At 31.7% G+C, this 26304-nt stretch overlaps 2 protein-coding genes across 6 annotated transcripts; one reads left to right on the top strand and one right to left on the bottom strand.

The window, feature by feature from the left end:
* Positions 1 to 7281: 7281 nt before the first annotated feature.
* On the top strand, positions 7282 to 9355 carry RpL11 (ribosomal protein L11). Of its 2 annotated transcripts, none has more exons than XM_033336338.2 (5): positions 7282 to 7343; positions 7753 to 7896; positions 8117 to 8266; positions 8342 to 8489; positions 9162 to 9355. In XM_033336338.2, exons 1-5 carry the CDS (start codon positions 7338 to 7340, stop codon positions 9287 to 9289), a joined length of 576 nt encoding a protein of 191 aa, XP_033192229.1. In that variant the 5' UTR covers positions 7282 to 7337; the 3' UTR covers positions 9290 to 9355. The 2 variants fall into 2 exon arrangements, with proteins under 2 accessions (XP_033192229.1, XP_076475795.1); XM_076619680.1 differs by lacking the exon at positions 7282 to 7343 and adding an exon at positions 7522 to 7542.
* A 249-nt stretch (positions 9356 to 9604) lies between these two features.
* Positions 9605 to 26292, bottom strand: qtc (GRIP domain-containing protein quick-to-court). 4 transcript variants are annotated; one of them, XR_013058741.1, is made up of 9 exons: positions 25848 to 26292; positions 22729 to 23264; positions 18332 to 18610; positions 17156 to 17701; positions 16213 to 16449; positions 15884 to 15979; positions 14750 to 14851; positions 12939 to 13251; positions 9605 to 12381 (listed from the first exon to the last, which is right to left on the bottom strand). XR_013058741.1 is itself a non-coding variant. In XM_033336335.2 (8 exons), exons 2-8 carry the CDS (start codon positions 23224 to 23226, stop codon positions 13042 to 13044), a joined length of 1968 nt encoding a protein of 655 aa, XP_033192226.2. In that variant the 5' UTR covers positions 23227 to 23264; positions 25848 to 26292; the 3' UTR covers positions 9605 to 13041. The 4 variants fall into 4 exon arrangements, 3 of the variants coding, with proteins under 3 accessions (XP_033192226.2, XP_076475793.1, XP_033192227.2); XM_033336335.2 differs by having other exon boundaries at positions 9605 to 13251; XM_076619678.1 differs by lacking the exon at positions 25848 to 26292 and adding an exon at positions 25225 to 25836 and having other exon boundaries at positions 9605 to 13251; positions 22729 to 25131.
* Between the last annotated feature and the right edge of the window lie 12 nt (positions 26293 to 26304).

Here is a 26304-nt window from a genome sequence, read left to right as displayed (position 1 = left end):
GCTTGTTTTATCGCTGACAATGAGAAATCTCTTGAATACCTCGTTGGCTGCGTGCAAGCGTGGAAGAAAAAGTGTGAAATAAAGTAAGAAGTAGCAGGGAGAAGTAGCGTGAATGTGTAAATAAGAACGTGTAAATGAAAGCGTCAGTGAAAGTGTTTGAAAAGCGTTTTGCGTAAAGCAGGTAGTGATAAAAACGTTGAAGTATAGGGTGAAAGGACGAGGTGTGTAATAAAGATGCGTAAATGAAATAAACGCATATCTAATCTGGAGGTGCGAAAGATGAAGAAGAAAACGTAATAACGATGTTGATTTAGCGTGGGAGTTTATCGAAACATGGGTTAACTTTGTGAAAATCGTGAAATATGTATAAAGATCGTAAGTTAGACGCGTGGAAGTTGACATAGGTAAAAAAGGAATTAAAAGAGAGTATAAAATGATATAACAGGTAATACGTAATGCAATATAATTTGAATTAATTATAATTTAATTTTTAGGAGACTAAAGAATAAATAAAGATACGTTTAGAAGATGTATATACGTGTTGTTTATTCGACCATTGACCATAAATTGTGAAATTAGGGTTGACATATAGATGATATATAGAATAGTTTTGAAAGGTTAACCTCTTAGGTACGATGGGACGGTCAAGAAGGGCGCAAGACCTGCTCTTTCAAACTATCAGGGAGAACGCAGTCGCCCTAGCGGTGGTGGCCGAACCGTATAGGGTGCTGGACGCTCCGGACTGGACCAGAGATACGGACGAAATAGTCGCCGTCACCTGGACATCAGTGCTGGAAGCACCCGCCTACGGGGTCCCGGTGGAGCGCGGCAACGGGTACGTCGCGGTCGAGTGGGCAAGAATGGTGGTGGTGGGCGTGTACGTGTCGCCCAACTGCGGATGGGTAGCGTTCGAGGAGTTCCTGGACGGCTCCGAGGGTGGGACGTGCGCGCCCACCGCCAAGATGGGAAGTCAAGGAAAGGAACGAAGATCTACTCCTGGACGTGGTCCAGGGCCTCGAGATTTTTCTTATTTGAATTTTATATTATTTTGTGTCGCTTTCGAATGTAATATATTTATTTTGCATATTAAAGGTATTAAATTTCGATAAGGAAATTAATAATACTGTCATCGCGATCAACATGTTTCATGAATTATCTCATTTTATGACGCAATATTTTTCCTTTGCGGTGATGCCTACGTTGTTTTATAAACAAATGAAATAATGAAAAAGTTGTACCAGTAATGTAAAAGTTGTACCATGAAAATGTAATACCAGTGTTAGAGATTCTATGGTTTTTTAATTTTACGTAATAAATAGATTACAAATCGAAACAATCGAAGCTTGATCGTAATACAATGCGTTGTATAGATCATGATCTTTTTTTTTTTTTTTTACGTGGAGGAAATCCGCACGGACACCAGGCCGCTTTTGGGGGAAAACGGCCTGGTAGTGTCGGACTCCAACCGACTAAAACCTCCACGATGACCGTCCCTGTTGCGATCGAGGAGGCACGGGAATCGCTACGAGCGACACACCGGGCCCCCTCGCGTACTATAATACATCCGCTAATGGCGCGGTGTGCGGCCATGTCACATCGCGCCCTGTCGCCGGGACCGCCGTGCAAGCCCGTCCGGATCCCCAACCGAACTGCTTGGCGGTCCCGGGGCGCTGGACTTGCCAGCGCCTAAGTTTCAAACCCCAGCTGAGGGCGCGGCGGCCCTAGCGCACCTCGCCGAGACGCATCCACGGCCTCTGCTGCGTCCCCGCTGGCCGGTCCTCCCAGGGTGGTAGCCCCTCTCCCTCACCCGCTCCGCAATAGATTTTGATCTATAAGAATTTTAACTACTATGTCACTAGCTTACAATTATTTCACACGGCTTGTACGTTTTAAAAATGAATTATACAACACACATCACAGTTACAATTTGTAGAGACTCCAGGGGTGGCAAATAAGGGTTAACGAAATCGCAGGAACGCGCCGATGTTGAATCCGTTTGTCAATGTCTCACGAAAGCGCATATAAATCCTTTCACGAAAACTGAGTCCTAGGCAATTCTTTTAGTAAAGAAATCCTAGACACTATTCTACGATTTCACAATTAGTTCCTAGTTGGTCGTCCAATTTCTCAGAAAAGGAGAATAAAAGAAGAAACAAATAAAAAGTAAAAATGACTGTTAATTGCGCGTTGTTTAATTATACACATATGATAAGACTTATTTTATGTATTATTTTGCAGAAATTTAAGAAATTATTTATACCCATATAGAATATACCATATCGTTTTAAAATTCTTCACAGACGTCCTGTGCTAGCTCAAATTTAATTGAACACCATCATCGCTCACAAACAGAATCACAAACAGATTACACCTATAGATAAACTATTATATCTTATAAAATAAACATGTATATTTATTATACCGCACAGCCGCACAGTAACGAGTAGCAACCGATTCCCGGACCAACGTCCAGTTCTTCAAGGTAAGACCGTTCAAGCTATTAAACTAAAACATGGCCTTAATCGGCCAATTGACCGGCCTTGGCTCTGAATCTTGAATATCTTTACTTGTTACTTTATTTTCCTTGTCTTTGTCTTTGGATTCATCCTTTTTCTTCAATAATTTCCTTATTGTCATCTCCTCTGTTTTCTTCAGCTTTATTTACTGTATCTTCAGGAACAGTCTGTTCTTCAAGAATAATTTCTTCAGTCCCGGGTTCCTTACGAGTTTCACATTACGGCTTATCTTTACTTTATCCGTAGTTGTGTTACGTAATCTGTAGGCTTTTGATTCTTCCGAATATTCGACAAACCTTAATTTTTCTGCTTTCTCGTCTATTTTTCTTCGACACTCTTGAGGTATATGTATGTCGGGTTTACATTAGAATTAGGGTTAGGGGCGTGAAGCGAATCTTCGTTTGGATTACACGTCGTCGTTATGCAATAGAGAAGACATTGGCTAGTGCAAATACGATTACCATAGAACCGGACAAGTAACCGTGGTAATTAGATACTCGAGAAACTAATGACAATGATCCTAGGTTCAATAACGAATCCGCGGACAACGGGACGGTAGTCGTACGCACTCGCAAAAATCTAAGTCGGATTCTGTGTTAATGTTGCCCAATTAAGACTGTAACACCAAGTAAAAAAAGTATATTTTAACTATGATTCACAAAAATATATCTGATGGAAACAAAAGATGAAACCACGAAATGCGTTAAAGGATTTGTACAACTAATGAAAAATCAATTAAACAAGATACCTAAAGTAATAAGATCGGATCGAGGAAAGGAATACGTCAGCAACAATCTAAGGAGTTATTTACATAATTCAGGTATAAAGATTCAATATACAGCAGGATACTGGCCGCAGTAAAACGGAGTGGCTGAAAGGAAGAATCGTTCATTAATAGAAATGGCTAAATGTATGCTTATTGATGCCGACATGGACAGGAAGTATTGGGGTGAAACAATACACACAGCCAGCTGCAAAATATCTTATCTACAAAACACACAGGTAAGACGCCGTATGAATCATGGTACTCTGAACTACCCGACGTCAAACATCTTCGTTCTTTTGGTACTATGGAATATGTACATGTCGGAGATAAGAGGACACCGGTGCCTTCCCTCTGAAACCTCGGGAAAATCCATAGAAACATTGTAATTAAAACCTACAGTTGTAATTAAACGATTTGCCGTCATTCTACCCAATTGTATTTGTTTGAGACTTGTGACAGTGAGCTTGGGCTCAAGGCGACAATTAGTTGCCGAACGTGGCCGCGGTCAACGGGACGAACTCTCCATCTAACAAAGGCATTGAGTAACCCTATAGCTCTCCTTAAAAGAAAGATTTGTAGCGACACGTGACAGTAAACATTCCAACGGTTTCTGTCCCGTGGCTCGCCACACGCAGATCCTATTTTCCAGGCAGGATGTTTACCAGATGCCGACGCGTCTCCGCAGTACGTGATCGGCTAGCCCGAGGACCGTTATAAACACTAATATCTAGTTACCTAAAATCCTTCAACAGATACACAGTCTTTGTCCCAGTTACAGGAAGACAGGAGAGACCTATTTTTCCACGAACGACGTCTCCTACTAGCAACCTTCCCTCAAGGGCGGCTAGCATCCTTTTCTAACTACCGATATGGAGATTGGCCAATTAGCAGCAACGTCAATTTCCCTTACTTTCCGAACGTAGGATATCCCCGACGAATCCGATGACCTCGTGTCCTTAGACACACCCCGTCATAGTTTTCCTCTGAGGTATCACCGGGACGGAAAGTCACTCTCTCTTGCGGTCTCATCGACAAAAAGGATTAACGCCTTACGGTCAGCGAACATTAACACAGAATCCGACTTAGATTTTTGCGAGTGCGTACGACTACCGTCCCGTTGTCCGCGGATTCGTTACTGAACCTAGGATCATTGTCATTAGTTTCTCGAGTATCTAATTACCACGGTTACTTGTCCGGTTCTATGGTAATCGTATTTGCACTAGCCAATGTCTTCTCTATTGCATAACGACGACGTGTAATCCAAACGAAGATTCGCTTCACGCCCCTAACCCTAATTCTAATGTAAACCCGACATACATATACCTCAAGAGTGTCGAAGAAAAATAGACGAGAAAGCAGAAAAATTAAGGTTTGTCGAATATTCGGAAGAATCAAAAGCCTACAGATTACGTAACACAACTACGGATAAAGTAAAGATAAGCCGTAATGTGAAACTCGTAAGGAACCCGGGACTGAAGAAATTATTCTTGAAGAACAGACTGTTCCTGAAGATACAGTAAATAAAGCTGAAGAAAACAGAGGAGATGACAATAAGGAAATTATTGAAGAAAAAGGATGAATCCAAAGACAAAGACAAGGAAAATAAAGTAACAAGTAAAGATATTCAAGATTCAGAGCCAAGGCCGGTCAATTGGCCGATTAAGGCCATGTTTTAGTTTAATAGCTTGAACGGTCTTACCTTCAAGAACTGGACGTTGGTCCGGGAATCGGTTGCTACTCGATACTGTGCGGCGTGCGGTCGCGTATATGCTTAACGAGGGAGGAGTTCCTTTCCGATGACTGCTCGTTTGGTTAGGTGATTAAGTCGATGGAATGTTGGTTTCACGTGACACTGCATGGTCACTGGTAAGTGCACTTTTCAATGGCACGTGATCCGGCTCGAAGTACCATGTATTTTCGATCTATCGCGGGGAGACGCGATCGCGAGGAAGCGCGTCAGCGGGAGTCGTAAATTCCCGTTACGATTATAAGAATCGACACCACGAACAGATCGATCCCCTTATTTCTCGTGGGATAATAGAGGTGACTGATGTAGTATAACACTGCGATTAACAGGTAAATAAAATTTATATTTCCAACACTTAATACACTAAAGAGTTACACCGGTACGTATGATGTAAATGCCGTAGACGAAACTTTGAAGTATGACACTCCGATAGATGAGCACTGAATGTTCTTTCGTAGTAGAGCAAGGCCTTTACAGTTGAATATAACAAGAAGGTAACTTCCCTGATGTAGCAGAAGTAGCAACTGAACAGACTGACTTTTCGCTCTCATGCAATTGCGGAGGAAAGCTCGGTGTGAGTGTGGTTTGTTGAGCGAAGAAAGCGGATTCGTTGCTCACACTTTTCGTTAGTAAGGTGAGGGAACGATCTGCGATGCCTATTGGTTCTAGTCAATGCTAATGAGTGATGAGAGGGGAAGGAAACCTCCTACCTGTTGCTAGTTGATGTCATTGTTTAAGGGAAAACCCGGATGTTTCCGTTAGGTCAAAGCTTTCTCCGGTATTTCTAAGAGCGCATAATAAACCTAAGGACTTTTCTAAAACCATAAACCGAAAATATTTCTAGGATTAGAAAATCCTTCAGAACAAACATAATAACTGTAAAACATATGTTGAAACAATGAAGTTAAAAAAAAGTTTTATGATGCATGGCGTATTAATTAATAAAAGTATATTATTATTATTGTTGCTATTTTCGCTCTAAAATCTAATTTAACTTTAATTTATGTTTAATATCATTATATTATCATACATAAATATCTGAATGTAATAATGAGAGGGAGGAGAAAGGTATTGTATGAAACGCAATCATATAAACCGGTCTCACACGGTAGGGAAAATCGCTCAAAAATTGAGTCGTCAGAAATCAACATGGAAGACAACAAAGTTCTTACGAGATAGACGGAGATAGGTGAAGTATCTCTGTCTGAGACATTCATAGCATGTCATGCATGAGCAGAACAAAAATTTTGTCTTCTATGTTGACGTTTTGGACTCAAAAAGTGGATGCTTTATGGTTTCGTCAGTATTTTCAGTATAGGAGTGTCCAGACTTGTTTGTACGACATTATACCTCCAGAGTCTTGAATACTTTCCATGCATGTATATTGTATATACATACATATATAACACACTTAAATATCTTGTATCTATATTTGTACATAAATATATCTTGTGTATCTCTTTCCACTGGTTTTGAAAAAATGCCTGAAATTAACTTAAAACTAGATTAATTTAAACGAAATTGAAAGCTCTTATATAGACCCTATCTATCAGGACCCTAATTTTATCAAAAATCTAAAGATTTCTTCATAAATCTTACCTATCAGAAATCTAAAAGATTTTTTTTATAATTTCTGTATATATCTACAAAAATTTAAAGATCTATTTATGAAAATACTATCGATATAAAAGCAAGCATGATTACCAACACTAAAGTAATACTTTATCTTGCCAAATTCCCACCTAGCTGACTCCTGATTGGCTGGAGCGGTAAAATTGTATTACCATTAAAAAAATATATTATAAAGTAAAATATACACATATGCTGTTTTTTCTCGATATTATTTAATCAAACATTAATTGAGAAATATGTATTATTTTTAACGCAATATTATTAATATTATTAATCCTAGGAACTAATTTTCTTTTTCTAGTAATTTTTATTTTTTATTTCTTTTATATTATTAAATACTTTAGCATATAACGTGGAATTATAAAACATTAAATTATTCAAATTTACTATTATTTGCAACTATATAAAAAATAATAATCACATGGCACATGCGCACAATTATAATTTATACATAGAAGATATAACAGTGTTTAAATATCTTTTAATTACAAATGTTCTAAATAATCCTGTTTTTATATTATCGGATTGTATGTGGATAAACAACATGTTTTAATTTTATTTTAAATTTACTTTTATTAATTTGGCAACTTTTTACTTTAGAATCACATTCTTCTAGTACTCACCAGAATGCATCGTGATTTGTGCGCGTGCGTAGTTCCGTTCTTTTCTCTTCATCATGGCGGTGAGTGTGGAGTCGTCGTTTTGAAAACAAATTTTATAATCTTTAAATATCAAAGACATCATACTTAAAAGGAAGATTGTTTATATATTACAAAGAAATCATCTTTACTAATTTAACATTGATCAATTTCTTTTTCATTAATACCTTAATCTTTAAAATTTTAATGTATGACAGTTAGGCGAGGTTTCTCAGCATGTTTGCGAGTATAACCTAAATTTGTTTTATGATGTTTATAAGATTTATAGAATAGTCGCTTATAATACTAGTTCAAGAAATTAGTATGAATAGATTGAACATCTTGATATCATAATTTATTGTTATAAAACAAATCAATATTTCGAATATTTTTTACGTTTGTATACAGTATTTAAAGTGAGCAGTTTTCATTAAATGAAGCGTTTTTTTACAGGATGTAAAGAAAGTGGTAGCAAAAAAAGTGCGGAAAGAGCCAAAGGATTCATCCAAGAATGTTATGCGTGAAGTACGCATTCGTAAACTTTGTTTAAACATCTGTGTCGGTGAATCTGGTGATAGACTCACTCGTGCTGCAAAGGTAACAATTATAGATGTTATTTGTATTTTGTTCATTTCAAATTGTTTTAACTTCTTCGTGTTCTTTTATTACATCATAATTATTGACATATAAATATATATGTACTATATATATATATATATATATATATATATATATATATATATATATATATATAAATAACGATTTTCAAATTAAGGAACACTTTTCATTTCTATTAAGATTTTTCAAATTTTTGTAGGTGTTAGAACAATTAACTGGACAGCAACCAGTTTTTTCTAAAGCAAGATACACTGTGCGTTCATTTGGCATTCGCCGTAATGAAAAAATTGCAGTACATTGTACAGTACGAGGTGCTAAAGCAGAGGAAATTCTTGAACGTGGATTGAAGGTAATTCTATCACTGATAAGAATGTTTTACATTTAATTTCTTTTTAAGTGTTCAATTTTGCTTTTCCTTTTAAAGGTACGGGAATATGAATTGAGAAAAGAAAATTTCTCTGGCACTGGAAACTTCGGTTTTGGTATTCAAGAACACATTGACTTAGGAATTAAATATGATCCCAGCATTGGTATTTATGGCTTGGATTTCTATGTTGTACTTGGACGACCAGGTTAGTTTATTACCATTTGATATTCTATGATAAATCAATATATTAATTATATGCACATCTGGCATAATAGTTACTACTATATTCAAGTTGTATCTATATTTATACAATATGTGCTAGAATATAGGCTTCGTATTTGCAACTCATGCCCACTTATAATACTGGGTGTGTTACTTAAATGAAGCTACAGTTTAGATTCATATTTCTTTGAATATTAACATTGTTATTATAATTCTATTTTGATAAATTAAAAGTAAATTGCAGAATATTTAACCTTTTACTTAATTTTAGAACTAAAAGCTGTTTGATGCTGTAGAACACTTTATTTTATAATTCATCTCTCTAACAAAATGACCTTTTTTTTTGTTCTAATCAAAAATTTAATAGAAGATATAAATCTCTGTAGATGACTTAGACATTCAGCCCTTGACCTTCAGATCTTGAGAGATATAATTGAATGCCTTAATGTCTGAATGATTAGTTTTGAATAAGTCAGTAGATTTTTTCATACCATTACCTTTATTTACAATCTATATGCATAGATTTATTTTAATTAATATAAATGATACATTAGCTTGTGTATATTGTAACTGTAAAAATTAAATCAAGCTATATTACAGTATAATCAAATAAATGTTTTTTTATATACAGTTTGCAATATTTTCTTCTGTTAAGGTTTCAATGTAGCTCACAGGAGGAGGAAAACTGGGAAAGTCGGTTTCCAACATAGACTTACCAAAGAAGATGCAATGAAATGGTTTCAACAGAAGTATGACGGTATTATTATAGCTGGGAAGAAGTAATATACATATTTGTATTTTACAGTTCTTTCATAAAAATTTTAAAAATAAACTATTTGTTTAATCAAATTTTATTAATACCTTCATTACATATTTTACTATCATGCTTATAAGTACATTATTTGTCTAAGAAGCATAATTTGAATGCCAATTTTATAATATTAATGTTTTATAAAAATATTAGAAACAGAATTTTATAAATTGTATAAAGTTATTCAATTATTAATTTTATTACAAAACTTGCTTCAAATTAAGAATTGGTGATGTAATACTTCGTATTATAATAAGGAAAGGTTATAACAAGTAAATACACACTAATAAATTAGAATTTTATAGACTTTATTAATGACTACTATATCGTCACCAGTGCGTTAATACATGAGTAGAATATTTTGTTACACATTCATGTTTCCATAAAGAAGATAACATAAGAATATTCCACATACAATCTACGCCATGGATAACAAAGGCATTGGTTTTAGCTTAACATTTAGTTCTTCAAATAATTACCAGATCAAATTTGTGAAAACTGTAGTAGTGATAGTATAGAATGTGAAAATACAAAAGGCCTTGTTGTATCAGTACATGATCCTATGTTTTATTTTTTATATATGTCTTATTTATTTATGCTATTTTTTTACAGAAATTATGAGTAAATAAATTAATATGGAAACTGGAACCTCATTGAATATTTTGACTTTTAAGTGAGCACATGATTAATTTTAAATTATGAGAAAGGAACTTCATAGTTGTAGTTCTGCATATCTTTTAGAGCAAAGATACTACTTAGAGATGTGAACACATTATTTAAAATTAATTTTGTCACGCATTTCCCTTTCGATTTCAAATTTTATTTTTTTTTATGATACACATGAAACATATTAGACTCTTCAATTTCGAATAATAAGGATAACTAAAGCAAAGCGTTCACACTTTTATTACAAACATATTCTAAATATATTTTCTGAAATGGAAATCAAAATCTAATATTTACCTAATCGTTATATTTTATTTTTTTATCATTTACCTTTAACATATATCTATAAAATTAAAATGCTCAGGGTATTGGAAAACTATATTAATACATTAATTTAATTTTTTAAATTTGTGTAATTTAAATAAAAAAATTGGTAATATAAATTTTTATTGCAAGTACCTACTAAACTTAATTATGATAATAAATAATTTATTTGTAATAGTTCTAACTCAAATGATACAAAAGTGCAAACATTTCCGTATGAAACACTTATATAACTTTTACTTTCTGGAATATATTATACTAAAACTTGTATTATTGAATGACTGACATTATTATAAACACATTAGCTTATTATATGAGAATAAGCTTATTTTCCAGTACCCTTATACTGTAATGCTATTATGAAATAGTAATAAAACTTGATGCATAAGGTTAATTTTTTGGAACTCTATTACCTAATTAATATTAGGATACTTGACAGCAATATAGCAAAGCATATATGATTTTTTTTCTGTAATCTGCAATTTATGTTTAATAATTTTTTACTATTTAAATTTATCTTTGGTTTTAATCTAATGGTATATATAGTCAATCATTTCAAAACATGTGAAATAGAATTATAACAGATATATAAGAAATGTGCTTCTTTTAATATTCACATGTGACATCCATAAATAGTTACACCATTGCACTATAATACTCTCTCTTATTTACCTAACTCGACGTAATCAGACAGATAAAAAGGCAAGATATATCCCTCAGTCTCCAAATTGTTTCTTTATCTGGACGCCATATTCTTAATGATATAATTAAATATTTATATATACTATATTCTTCTTAATAACAATTAGATATATGTTGAAGAGTTTAAATAATCTTGCAACATTAATTCACATTCTGTACAATTAATTCAATATAATATTTATGCCATGGTAAATTATACAAATACATAATGCTTTCTACTTTCCACAGTAGAATTGATAAATTCTTTCCCTTTACCATAGATACGTAAATATATTTAATCTTTTGCATTGGTTGTATTATTGATAAATAAAGTTAACACATCAAACATATATGTATATTACATTAAGTGTATTTTATAAAACATACATTTAATATATCAAACATGTAATAATACTGAATGTGATAGTATAATTTGTACAATATGTTACATAATGTAATGCATGTTATATGTTTATAAAAACTTTCTAATATTTTTTATGGTAAGAATTGTGATTATCAGTTATTATTATGTAATATATTAGCTAATGTATTGTCAACCAATAATTTCAAGTGCAATGCAAAGGATTAAATCATTTACTGTACTCTATACTTCATACATTTATACATATATGTATATACATTTTATATCACTTTTCATTTTTAATACATGTTTATCTGAGTCAATTAAATATCAAACTAATAACACTAAATAGAAGAATTACTCTTGATAACTTATGTTATAAGCATTATAACATATGTTAAGCACTTTACACAATGTTACTATATTTTTTTGACATGTTTTATTTTTAAAACATACCAAACAAATATTTTCATAATAATTTATACATTTAAAATAAATATTTATCATTTATTATTCATTTTCAATATTCAGAAAATTTGTAAACATATGTTTATGTCAGTGTAGCAATTTTAATGACTGAATTAATCAAATTGAAGATCTACATACAATAAGTTAATTCTAAATTTAGAAGAACATAATTCAAAATCTATCTCCTCTTTGTTGTAGAAAATAACTTAGTAAGTTACATCTATATAAAATGTAAAGTTTTGTTATTTAAAACGTAATTAGAGAAAGGAAGAGAGAGAGAATTTTTGCAATTGCTATATATTGAATAAAAATATGTTAAAGTATTTATGTGTAAATTATTTTAGTCATAATATAATAAAAACAAATTTATATGCAAAAATATAATAAATATCAAATTGTTTAGTGTTAAGTGATACTCACTATATGTTCATGAAATTGTATTCCATTGAACCTTCATATTACATAAAATTAGAAAGTCACAGAACATGATGTAAAAAAATAATCTTATCATTGTAAGTTATCATTTCCTGGATATAGCAAGTAATAATTCTCCATATTATCAATCTAAGAAATTTATAATACAGTTAACTGTAAAATGATTTATGTGAAATAAATAAAATCGGTGAAGGTAACTGAATAATGACTTTCTTATTGGTTACACGAATTAATTTGAAAAGAAAGAAAAGAAAAAATGAGTAAAATACATGATATGAATGTTTTATACCGGATTTTAGGTAAAATAAAATTTCACGTCATCAGTTATAAAAATATATAAGGTTACGAACAAAAGTATTGGCACAGCCTTTAAAGCAAAATAACTTTTTTAAAATTGAACCAATCGACTTAACTTAGTATACAGCTGACATAACTCTTTAAAATGTGCTGTTAAAATTTTTATTACAGGCCCAGATAAAGAAGTCGTAAAAAATGACCTCGTAAAAAATGAAAAATCAAATCATTTGATCCAATTTAAAAAAATGTATACTGTTTTAAACAGTATGCCAATATTTTTGTTCGTGACTGTATAACGATATTATATACTATTTTACTAATGCAAGTATGTAACTCATAGTTTATGTAGACTGATTTCAAACAAAATGTAAGTCAAAGATAATTCATACCTGTTTACATATTTTTCAGTTGGCATTTTCTAAGAATAAACGAATTGTCCGGAAATCCTAGATCTGTATGCATTAAAATTTAATAATTAAAATGTTGTAAATATTACTTTCTTATTGATCGATATATTTTATCAATATTGTGCTTTTCAACTTCTGTGAATCCTAGAATGCTTTCAATTGCGTTCAGATGCCCATGATGATTTTCTTTATCCGTTAAGAAATAGTAAATCGCCGATTTTAGGAACTGCAATGTGATCTCTGGATCAAGGGCACCTTGATTATTTCGCGCTTCTATGATACGTCGATACATTGCCTGTTGAAAAAATTATATTTGCTAATAATATTTTTAATAATTTTTTCTTTACAGATTAACTTATGTGCTGTTTGAAATTTGATACATTCCTTGGTTGTGTACTGTAAATATTAGATTCAGATATGGTGTCAAATGAATGAAAAATGAGCGATTAAATATATATATATATAACAGAAATGTAAGTTATTGAAAGCTATAAATACACATTGAATGAAAAACTATATTAAAATATATATATGTATGTAGACATGTATATACATGTATATTATGTAAAGTTGTCTTTTTTTCAGGATCTGACATGATTATAGTGATGTGATTTGTATGAAATGGTACAAGCATGTGATGCTTAAGCACGTGCAAACTTACATTAACTGAAGGATAATAAGAGGCTGTTTCTTTCAAGTGCACAAAATAATCTGTATTGACCTAATAATACTGCATAATAACAGGAACCACCTACATTTGTGCTTAACAATAACAATTCGCATGCAATCGCTGTGGCGAAGCATTTCAATTGTAAATACATTCTCTCATAAATATAAGTTCCTAATATGTATAACTTACAAATGAAAGCACGTGAAACCAATTCTTGCCACTATTATAGTTTAAAAGCTAATAAGCTTTTGTTTTTAATAATTATCAAAATGATAAAATCTCTTTACAAATTCAGAATAATTTCTACTTTTTATTTATATTTTTTATAAGTTTTTTTCTGTAAGCAAAAAGCAGGTACCTATAAATGTTGGTTATTATACGGCTAAGCTATTTTTAATAAACAATATGATTGTTGATTATATATAAAAGTTATTATGAAAAAAAATACTTAATATATTGATTAAAATTGATATTAGTATTATATAAGTTTCTGTTATATGTAACTGACATACTAATTGCATTTAATATAACTATGAATTATATGCTACTTTTTTAGAAAAATAAAAATATATGCATTCATATAAACTATTTAACATTATGCTTACACATTTATTTTATATTTAATTTCATGCTTGTGGAATTTAGGATATATATACAGGTTGATAAAAAAATTGTTCAAGATGTAATAAAATAAATTATGTATAAAAATAGATTGAAACACGATATATACAAATATATAAAAAAATCTTTTTGGGTATACATGTTCTGAACAATAATTATGTGGTTTTACTACAAAATTAATGATAATAATCAGGATGACATTAACAATAATATTAGAACAAAATATAAAGTGGAAATGACTAAGTTTATTCAAGTAGTAAAATTTGCAAAATTAGCAATTTTATTTTGTTCCTTGCTAAGGAGAGAAATGCAGATATTCTACTAATAAACATTTGATATTATAAGAATCCATCATTTTGCAAAAAAATCTCAAAAGGGCAAAAATAAAAAAGAAAGAAATATTCGTTTGTTTGTGCATTTGTACGTGAACAAATACAACATAAATGCTTAAAAAACAGTGGATGAGAATTGCATCACGTGGCGATTCAGCAAAAATACAGACCTTACGTGTGCCAAGGACCCAGAGAGAAACAGCCTCCTGAGCACTTAATAAACTTTGGCTACGATCGGCTGAAATGTGAGGTTCAGGCGAGTAGCTTGTGTCCTGGAGTGTGAGCGGCGACCAAAAAAAGTGGCACATCATTAGTACAAGAGAATTGTGAATGACAGAGATGCACAGAAAGTGATGCGCAAACAACACTGATTCCTAAATTGTATCTTTTTTATTTATATTGAATTATTATGCATTATTTAAAAGTATTAAAAAGTTGTAATTTTTTAAAACTCTCTATGAACGGATTTCAAACTTATGTAGACAGTGTGAAAAATGTAAAATAATAAATGGTACTGTATACAATTTTAAATTGTTGTTGTACTACAAAGAAGTATAAAATATTCTATTGAAATGTTTTTAGAGTTTATATGTGAAAAAGATAGTTAAAATAATTAAATAATGCTGATTGTGAGTGCAACAAGAAAAAGAAATTGATAGAATCAACAAATAAATGATATCGGTAAACAATATATGTTCAAAATATTTTAAATCCGATAATACAGATGTTTTAAATTCAAAATTCAAAATTATCTTTTATATTATAAATAATAATTATGTTAAATATTGCTTGTTATTATAAATACATTGTTACCATATTAATAGTATAATTTAGTGTTATTATACAAGTTATAACAAATTTTAATATGTGTTAAAATGAAGTTCATGCTACATATTTTATATAGCAATAAAGATAAAGCTTTAATTATAAATGACGTCAGGCATAAAGAATTTTATTCTTTCACTTTTAATGTGCACTGTGTATATTACTATCATAAGTATTAACTATATATAAGGCGATCCTTTTACTAGTTAACTCAAAGACGGCACCAACAATCACATCACGGCGGTAACATCGTGTCAGTATACGTATATATATAATGTACAAATGTACATACATATATTAGAAGCCAATATCGTCTCTGTGTCAAAGTAGACATGGCTGTATAGCTGTGTATACATGTAATTGTAAAGTGAAAACAGGAATGTATGATGTGCGATGTGATCGGCGGTGCTTTTGAGTTAACTAGTGAGAGGAACTCCCTGCATGAAAGTAAACATCGTAACTAAAGCAAAAACATTTACCTTGATATTTTCTAATTCTGCTTGTGTAATTGTTAATTGTTGAAGTAGCTCTGCAACAGTAACCTTTGGTGGTGTTTGATGCGCATGTTCATATATCTGTAATAAATATCAACTTTTAGTTTTTACTTATGCGTTTAAAAAATACTAAAAATAGTAAACATAAAATACTAAGAAATACTAAAAAAGTTAAAAGCATTAAAACTTTGTATCGAGATATTGAATATTACAGACATTGTTTTGTTATCTTTTAAAAAAATAATGCAGTTAATATATTATGAAATTTTGTTTCATGTTTATAGATTCAATGTAATGATCAACGTGCAACGCACCTGATCAGCTTGTTCTAGGCGTGCAGCTTCCTGTCCTTTGGCATACATTCTCAGGTACATTTGTTTATTTCTTTCTTCTTGCTCGTTTAACAAAGCCTTTTGTTCAGAAAGTTCCGTTTTCACGGTTTCTAATTCTGCTTCTAATTCACGAGCACGAGCTTCTGCAGCATCAACAGAAGGCCTCACTTCGCAGTAACGTGTATTAACTTCAGCCAATTGATTCAATAAACTTTCCACCTGTAATATAAAGCAATTCATTATGCCAATTTTTAAAATACATATTGTATTAATGTATGTTGTTTGTTAATGCATTCTTACGTAAACAATTTATTTCTATTTTTACTGTAATTCTGGCATTTTACTTATCATGTAACATTAAGACTAATAAATTTCTAATTTAGAAGTCTACCTAGAATTTTTGCTTTTAGAAAACATTTATTATTTTATATCATAAAATAAAAAGTTTCATATTAAGATATCGGTGGTGCTTAAGTAAAAAGAAATTAAATTAAATTAATATTTGTGTATTTAAATAATCAATGATTTTCCAAATATTTAGCGATACTATAGGATCTGCACCGACCGAATTTCTCAGTGCTGTGTTCATGTAAAGCGGGCAATAAAACACGAAGGTGTTACCTCATTGCACCAAATTAATGGTATTGTGAATCAATACGTATACAAAGATGTTTTGCAACGTCTTTTATACGACGTTAAAGATATGTTATATATTAAAAAATTTGCGATTATTGATTTAGTTATGATCTTTACTATACATAAAGGTATAAAACCATTATCGTTACTGTTCTACATTTTATTAACCGTTCTATGTTCTTATAAACTAGTCTTCTTTGACTAAACTAGACCAAATACGAATCTTTCATTTTGTTTATTTTTTATTCAATTATAAATATTCAACGACTATTTTATTTGAGATATATACCTTGTCGTTGTGTTTTTGCTTGAGTTCTTGAAGTTCATCAACATGTCTACGATGCATTTCTTCAATTCTACTTTCATAAAGATTCACCAACTTGCGTCTCACTTCATCTCTTTCTGGTATTTCTGCAGCGGATCTTACAAACGTATCGGAAGTACTATTTTCGGGAATTGTATTAGGCGTTGCAGTAACATGTGTACTTTCTGGTTGCACCTCTGGTATATATACAGAATCTTTCGAATGGACGGATCCGTCTTCAAAGTGACCCGAGTCCGCAAGAGAGGAAGGTAGATCAGAGGGGGCACATTTTTCTGGAGTTTCTGGACTTGCGACCTTTTGTAGTGTACCTTCGTCCGGTAAATCCTTGCTTGGCGATTCAGGTGAAAAAGGATTGTTCTCTCGTACAGTGAGAGCATCGCTACTATCCGTTCTTTCATCGGGGCTATTCAGAGAAGCTTTGTATAATCTTAATTCCACTACTTCCTTCGTTAGTCGAAATATCTCCTGGTCTTTCTCTTCAATCTCCTTCCGCGCTTCTTTTAACAAAGCCTGAATAATATGATTTTTATAATGACATACATTATTCAAAATAGACGTTCTTGTTCTTATTACGATGATAAATGATACGGCGAAGGTGCTATACGCACCATATTATTAATATTACGAGGTGACATTTATTTTATTTATTTAACCAAAGGGTAAAAATACTCGAATACCATGATAAAGTATAAAAAGACACCTTTTTTTAGCTTAGCAACTTACATATCGAATTACATATCGGTACATATTGATATATGTATTAAGAACATATTGACCGTCTCCACGAAGTACTTAAAATGTTAATTAAACTGTTAAAATGAAAAAAATTACAAATAATATGCAGAACGTATCTAATTTCATAAAAGCATTATATTTTTTGCATAGAAAATTTCTCGTAATATTTTGTTATATTTTATAGTCAAACTCATCAAATATATTTGATAGAAGCTTAAGAGAAATTTACAAGAAATATGAAGCGAGTTCATGTCTTAACTAGAGGCTCTAGACGCGTTACATTCTCTTACCGTCTGCGGTTTGAGACTGATATCATTACGAATGGTTTAATTATCGTAATAAAGTGTTAAGTAAAAATTCCAACGAAGAACATTGCAAAAAAAGAGAAACAATGTTGGTTTTTACCTGAAATTTTCTAACTTGTCTAGCTGCTCTTTGAGTAGGCGTAAGGTATTGTTCATTGTCCCCGGTATGGTTTGAACAATGAACAACGTATTTTCGTGATCTACCTGACCACGTGGTACCGTTGAGAGCAAACGTAGCATGGTCACAGGCGCTTGCGGTACTGCAGGCACTTCCGTAACTTTTTACGCTTTCTGCATCGCTGTCATCGGCAATTCCAGTGCTTGATCCTCCGGAGGCCGCGTGTCCAGGTCGCGGCCTCGCCGGGGTCAATGAAAGGCTCTGCAGAGTAAAAAGAAACGAGACGATAGTTTCATTAATTTCGACTAATTTAACCCCTTAAGGCCCACTTTTATTAAAACCGAACCTCCGTAATATCACATAGTTGTTGTATTCTATACATTCAATCTACTAGAAAAAAGTGAAAGTCTCTCCCGAAAAATAGATCTTGGTATAATTTTACAAATTTTATTTATGTAATAAAGTTCGTCCTTAAAGGGTTAACTTTTTCGTCAGAATTATTATCTCATATTACTCTGGTCATTTTATAAATAATTTCGTTACTATCTGTTGGATTAATTGAAAGCATAAGCATTATATCAAAGAACGTTACCTTATCGGAACTTAAATCATGCGAACCAGGTTAAGTCAACTACACAAAATGTATTTTCTTACGAACGATAAGTTACAAATCCCTTAGGATTATTGTTTTCTTTTTATATTTATGATTTACAAGATTATATCCATCTTGACTAGTGTTTCTTCAATATAGCATTTCTTCGTAGCTAAAATTCTATTTTTTCTTCATATTACGCTGTATTAAATAAGAAAAGGAACACTAGAAAGGAATTATTATTATGGTAAACAGTTAAATATCCTTTATCAGTGTAATAAAGATCATAGATATATTTCGTTATAGTACACAGAGTATTTCAAAATATGTGAAATGATGTTTATATGATGTCGAGAGTTACAAATTACCATAATTCCTTTTCTATGTTTTTTACGTAACAAGTTTGGAAGATCATCTTGAGATTTTATAAATTTCTCACAGAAATAAAAAGGAAGATAAAGATAAATGTTGAGTACATTATATACGATATATATTGTTCATAAAGTTGAAATACGAATCTGAAGAAGGCTGAACACATAGTTCGACTAATACATTATAAAAAAGGGTTACTCATACATAGAAAACTATAATTAGTTTTGGAAAAGTTAGTAAATAACGTTAACAAGCAAATTAGTGTTGTGAATGGTTAAAACAAGTCATTTTTACCACGTTTGATTTCCATTCTAAGTAATTTCTAATTTACAAGGTTTTTAAATAAGATTGTCAAATCTCCCCATTTATTTATCACAATCGCATTACTGTTAAATATAAAGGAAGAAAATTCATCTCGTAACATCAGTCACTCAGAATCAGTAAATAATTCCACGTTTACATTAAGGTTGCATTCGAAAGATTAAACGTAAAGAAGAGTTCATCGCTTTTATATCTGGTTGACCTAAGGGTAATTTACCTTAGACTTAAGGAGAAGCTTTCTTGCTCTCTGACTAGGAACTTAGGAAGTCTGGTTTGAAAGTGAGGCAAAATCAAACACCCCATTGAGCAGAAAGATATGAAAGTCTTCCTTAAAGGCGAGAAGCTTGTCGAATCTGCACGAGAACAGTCTTCAAATAAAAGTGGCTAAAATATTTGATAAATTACATACTTTTCAATAATAGATTACGCTTGACAAATGTGTCAATTATAAATAAACTTAAACGCGCTCTTACTTTGTAATGAATAATGTATCACGCAAATTTAGTTTCCGTTGTTACAAAATCATTTTATCTTTTCGTGACAAGTGGACTAAAGTAAACTCGTAAGTCAGAGCGTAAAAAAATATATTTCGTCTTTATTAGTCTTGATAGTATAAAGTCTGTTGAAATTATTGTACATTTTAGAAATAGTTATGGAAATTTAATTATATATTGCAACTACGGTTTCTTAAGATAAACTGTAATTATTAATTAATTTTTAGTAGCCTAGGAAAAACACGGCATATTTTTTGTAACAAGGAGGATCTAAACTTTTAGAACAAAAAAAAATGCATCTTTGCATCAGCACGATATATACATAGGTATTATTTAACTCAAATTTTTTTATCAATTGGAAAATAGCCTTCATAAAACACATAAGAAATAATAAAAAATTTAATGGCAAATGAAATTTTCCCTATAATGTATATTAACGCTGGTCTTTTATTGTTTATTAAATATCAATTCAAGTAAACAACTGTATATTATTAATATCAAAAATTGAATTAGCTGCTAAGATCAACATTCACTGGCGGAGAATTGCGCCAATTTCTGTTATACCGCAGATGTCGATAATCGCAATATTTCTTGGTTCTTTATTTTTCTCACTACTTCGATGTCCGAAGGAAGAAGTGTTGTACCCTTTCGCTCGACTGAGCAGTTAATATTAGAGTAATGTTATGCAGATTACTAAATAGTATTATGCACATTATGCAAACGATAAGATAACTGATATATAAATATATATATAATGCATTTATATTATATTATATTATATTCTTATTATATACAGGGTGGCTGGTAACCGGTGGTACAAGCGGAAAGGGGGTGGTTCCACGCGAAAAATGAAGTCGAAAATATAGAATAAAAATTTTTTTTTAATTTTTCCATCGAGACAACGATCTACAGTGAGATCCGTTATAACGAGACGCGATAAAGTGCACGCGTACCGAGCGAAAATTCAAAGTCGATTTTCTCGAAAACAAAGCCTCGAACGAGAAATTTTTATTCTATATTTTCGACTTCTTTTTTCGCGTAGAATCACCCCCTTTCCGCTTGTACCACCAGTTACCAACCACTCTGTATATTATACATACATATATATAAGAAAACGAAGCAAATCTAAGGTTTATCAATACAATAACAGATAGATATATCTTTACTGAATGTTTAACAACTTAATTTAGACTCTAGACTATGATTACAGTCAACACCAGAATCTATAGATAGTTTTCCATTCAAGTTGATATTATGTACATGGTATTCACAGACCGTGCCGTGAATGAGGTTTGAAGCTATTGTTAAGAATGAGAGAGTTAAACCAACGTAACGCCTATTGGGATTAAAGCGTTGATAAATACCGAGCACGATCTCGAAGCACTACGATCTAGGAGCAATGGAGAGGTTTCATGTGCGCCGGCGCATTGCTTACGGAAAGGTCAGACTATCTCCATATTTTGTTGGCTATCTCGAATCTACTTGAATTTAGATACAATTGATATTTCAAATTTTGTCTAGGTAAGCGCCAGGCATCTTTTCATGCATACACGCCGTCCCTCTTGCTTTTGTGTCTGTCTCTATGAAGGAAAGCGGCTTATAATGGAGGTCGTTATACGTTTATACGATACTTCGCAAATATTTCTTATTTATTCAGGTCAGAGAAAGTGGAAAGTTGTTTATTCAATAATAAATGAACTTTTCAATTACAGCGAATGAATCGAAAGGACTTTATTAAATATGATATCAAAGATATCAAAGGGGATCGAATTTGGCAAGTTGCCTATATTTACTCCATCGTTTGAGCGATTCGAATTTATTCGTTATTCTATGTTATTTAATGACTCAACTAAAAGATAACGCATTAGTTGCGCAATGGAAGTTTTATTATACTGTATTAAACTTAAAAATAAAGCAAAGCTTCGATATAGCATATGTGCTGTAGTTATATTTTTATGAAGTGCATAAATTACTGAAACTATTAACTAAAATCATAACTGGAATAAATATTTTCTGTAAATAATATTACTACTGTAATTTATATATTTTTTTCTCTCCCATATCTGTCACAGTTGCGTGTAACGCATAAAATATTATTACAATCATAAACAGTTACACGCTTACTAAAATTTGAACAAAAAACAAAGAAAAAAGATTTATGTACACGTACTTGTTTCACACGTCAACCATTTTGTTAACAATAAAACGATAGTTTACCATCATTATTGCCTACAAAATTATATCGATGGTTGACAATAAGTTCTTTAGCACTTGCAAAAAACAGTTTCGTTTATACCGCGTTTAATATACACTGATAAGGCACGTATCATCCATATATCCTTCTTTCACTACCAATCTATACCTTTCAATACCTTTTGTGTTTTAATCATCGCATTATATATAAATCACACGAAAACAGAATGCAGTCTGGACATAGTCAATAAGACGCAATTGTCAGCACGCATCTGCGATCTGCATCGAACGAAGGATACGGCGTAATATTGCAGAAGGATGTAAGATGACCACTTGGAGCAATTTTTATATAGAATATACATGAAAGATGGCTAATATCGGTTGACAAGGAAGGTTAAAATACTTACGAGAGATCGTTGTCGGGGTGATTCGGTTCCATTCTCCGTGATGACGGGAAAAGTGCGATGGTCCAGATGATGATGTTGCTGGTGGTGCAGAAGGTTAAAGCGACGACACTGTTGATAAGACCTACTCAGACCCGCGGTGACCGCGGTACTGGGTGGTGGTGGTGGATGATTCGGTGAAACTCGCTCACCGCGCATGCGCATGCTAACCGAACGACGTAGACCTGTCGGCGAGGGACGTGGAATCCGAGAATCCAACGAAGAGGATACCGAAGATACTGAGGGTGACGGAACGGTACTCGGTGCACTTCCTGTCGTGTAAACCACGCTGTTATCGGCATTGACCTTGAGCGTGCTGCTATTGTTGTCAGTACATGTTGCTGATTCTAACGATTCTAAATCCATCGAGGGTGATTCATTGGTGTTGTTTACATGAGCTGAATAATCAGCATGCATCGATTGCGGGGAATGCAAAGACCTTTCGCTGCCGTGACGAACCATCCTGTTGATTTAACTTATCTCATGTCTTCGTAAAATTCCTGTACGAAAAAATCAAACTTGGTCGAATTTCACTTATAAGAAAATATGTACATATATGGATAGCAGCAGTAAAGTATATTCACATTACATATATTTTTAATTGTTTATCCTATTCTGTCTTTGTCACTTGTCAAAAAGGAACAAAATCTAGCCGATGGTTATAGTGATTTTATAGTAGGTGGAAAGTTGTAAAATTATATATATATATTTACGAAATTATAAATTTATTATAAAATTATAAAATATCGTTAATAAATAAAATATAATGTACTATCACTACTAATGTAGTATTCACGTATTGTAGTTAATAATACACAATGAACAATAAATATTATATGTATTTCAGTTTTCAAAATTGCACCGTTTAACTGTATAGTATGTGAGAATCTATCCCGTTTAACAAACGGGATCATACATACTTGACTATAATACCAGCACTAACGTGGTTTATTAACATTTTAAGATCTCCATTCAAAAGCCGGAAATTCATTGGAGTTTATAATGCACTAGCTGCAATATTTGTAGAAAATCAGTTGATGATGTACAAATATTTATTAAAAGTGGAATCTAATAGCAATGTTTATGCAGCTATAACTTTGTTCATCATTTTGTAAGTTTTAATTGAATATTGTATTTCAAGCTTGCGTAGAAAAAACTTATTCTAATATCTTTTTTCAATGTGACTACGTGATTAATTTTGATATACAACAAATTTTATATTTTATTTGTATGAAAAATTTTATTGTAAGTTCTAGATGTACCAACTATATCATGCTGAAAACTGGTCACTAGAAGAATATCGACTTTATAATACAAAGATTCATTGCGTTGGATTATTCGTTTTAATGGAACTATTTCCGTTCGTAACAGATTTGTTCACAAGTATATTTGCTCGGTATGAATTTTCTTCGTTAGTACAAAATGAGTGTACAACTCATAGAGTTTTGAATTGTTTGAGAAAGTGAACAGTTATAATTTTAAAGCTATTGCAATAATTCTTTTTTTTTCTAAAACTATAATAAAAGCCACAATTGAAACCTGCGTACAATTTAAGATGAAAAATGTTGGTCAGTTTTCAGATGGTTATTATTTTAAATTATTAGATAGGTAAGAATCTACACTAGTGTAGAAAAAGTAGCATAAATATTAAAAATACAATTAAATGAAACATTAAGTATTGTACATGTATATACACAAGAAATAAGATATGAAATTATCAATTAACCGGGATGTGTCTACATTTATCTTACACCGTTTTACACTTGTGTATCATTACGAAATCAATTGTATTAAAAGAAAATTGTTCTATTGTTAAAGTAATTAATAAAGAATCTGAGTAAAAAAATTATGCTGACTAATTTGAACGGAATTTTACACCCCGAAGGAAAGGCAGTTTCTATCTTCCTTTTCACAGAGTAATTCGACTAGATTTTAATAATAATAAAAAAAAGAAATCGTGTGAAGGAAACATCTTCTCTAGCTTCAATGACGCGTTATAATAGAGACAAAGGTTATTAGGTTTATTCTATAGTGGGTTAAAGGAGTTATACCGTTATTACAATTACAATCTCAAATTTTCTTATTTAATTAACGTTCGTTTGGTTTTAATTGAAATTTTTTGCAATATCTTCTTTTGCAAACGTCGTCTTTTAATAAAAACAATATTTTTTGCGTAATAAATAATTATATGATGAAGGCTTGATATTTAACACGAAATACTTATCTACGTATCCTTCATCATTAGTGGTTAAATAAACGTTGCATTATCAACAGTTTTTTAGACACACATATTTAAATGTATTTATCTTCTCAATATCAGCCTTATCTCTTTTTTACAAAATGCGCTTTTTATTTTTTATCACATACCTGTAAGATTAACATCACTATAGAGGGAGATAAAACATGTATGATTTTTGAATGAGTTAATATTTTTCCACAATATCTTCACATAAATATTACCAACATACGAAGAACGTGAAATTTTGACATTCAGCGATCGTGTATTCATTCGCAGAATTTTATATTTGTTGATATTTTCTGTCATGTAACTAAAATTCGTGTGGTTTCGTATCATCGTATCGCACACAACCAACACGAATTAGAGCAGGGAAAGGTCTATTGGTATAAAGTAATCGATCATTTGGTGTCCTATTTCAAGAACATGCTGCAGCATTATGCAGTGTCCACATTATCCTTAAAATTCTTGAAACAATATTACTTTTTGCATTTTTCTTTGATTAGGAAATAAATGCACGAGTTGATAGTGATAACATCTTTTAAAATTTATATCTTGTAATACCACCCTCTATTTTCGTTTAAAATATTCACGTTAAGTGCTTGGTAACTATTACATAATCTTGCATCTGCTCTGACTAGTTCTTACAAAATATGAAAGAAAAAAAAATTAGAAATTAAATCGATGTACGCATGACTGATTCGAATTAAGCAATTTACATAGATAAAGTTTACCTACGTTGTACCAGCTACCATATTTTGTAAGTTTCTTATGACGTGTCGTGCGAATGGGAAGTAATTAACAATTAGAAAGTAATAATTAAATCATGTAAAGAATCGTATCTTACCTTTAAAACATGAATTTGGAATAATAACAGATTCCTTCGCTTATACAAGTCTTCAAAAAGTCTTAACATGTATTATAGACGCCTATGTGCAATTACTATGATTATGAGCTTAGAAACGAAGATAAAACACAGACAAATTATGGATAAGGAACATTTGGTTTCACTGTTAATTCGTGCCACGCGGGCTTATCGTGTGTAGGAATTGAATATAGCTGCGAGTATTAATTCAGCGATTCTAAATCTGTTATACAACGTAAATTATAAGAATACGTTTATGCTAACAAACCAATGTTTATGGATTATGTAAGGAATATTCGACGAATAAGCCACTGAACACCACTCTCATCGTCGTACTTTTAGCACTTTTAGAATAGGATTAAATAACATGCTCACTACCCGAACATTATCCACCCACGATCCTAACACGACTCGTGCAAGCAGTGTTGCATTAGAGCAA

Source organism: Bombus vancouverensis, chromosome 6 (assembly GCF_051014615.1).
Source record: "Bombus vancouverensis nearcticus chromosome 6, iyBomVanc1_principal, whole genome shotgun sequence".
NCBI lineage: Eukaryota > Metazoa > Arthropoda > Insecta > Hymenoptera > Apidae > Bombus > Bombus vancouverensis.
The sequence above is the reverse complement of the archived record's forward strand: the minus strand, read 5'-3'. Positions and strand labels throughout refer to the sequence as shown.

Bases quoted from the DNA above. Each gene is read 5' to 3' on its own strand.
- RpL11 (XM_033336338.2), top strand. The intron at 7,897-8,116 runs GTAACAATTATA...AAATTTTTGTAG, and splicing joins GACTCACTCGTGCTGCAAAG to GTGTTAGAACAATTAACTGG. The intron at 8,490-9,161 runs GTTAGTTTATTA...TCTTCTGTTAAG, and splicing joins TGTTGTACTTGGACGACCAG to GTTTCAATGTAGCTCACAGG.
- qtc (XM_033336335.2), bottom strand. From the start codon at position 23,226: ATGGTTCGTCACGGCAGCGAAAGGTCTTTGCATTCCCCGCAATCGATG. The intron at 18,611-22,728 runs GTAAGTATTTTA...TTTACTCTGCAG, and splicing joins CACCCCGACAACGATCTCTC to AGCCTTTCATTGACCCCGGC. The intron at 15,980-16,212 runs GTGCGTTGCACG...TATTTATTACAG, and splicing joins GCCTAGAACAAGCTGATCAG to ATATATGAACATGCGCATCA.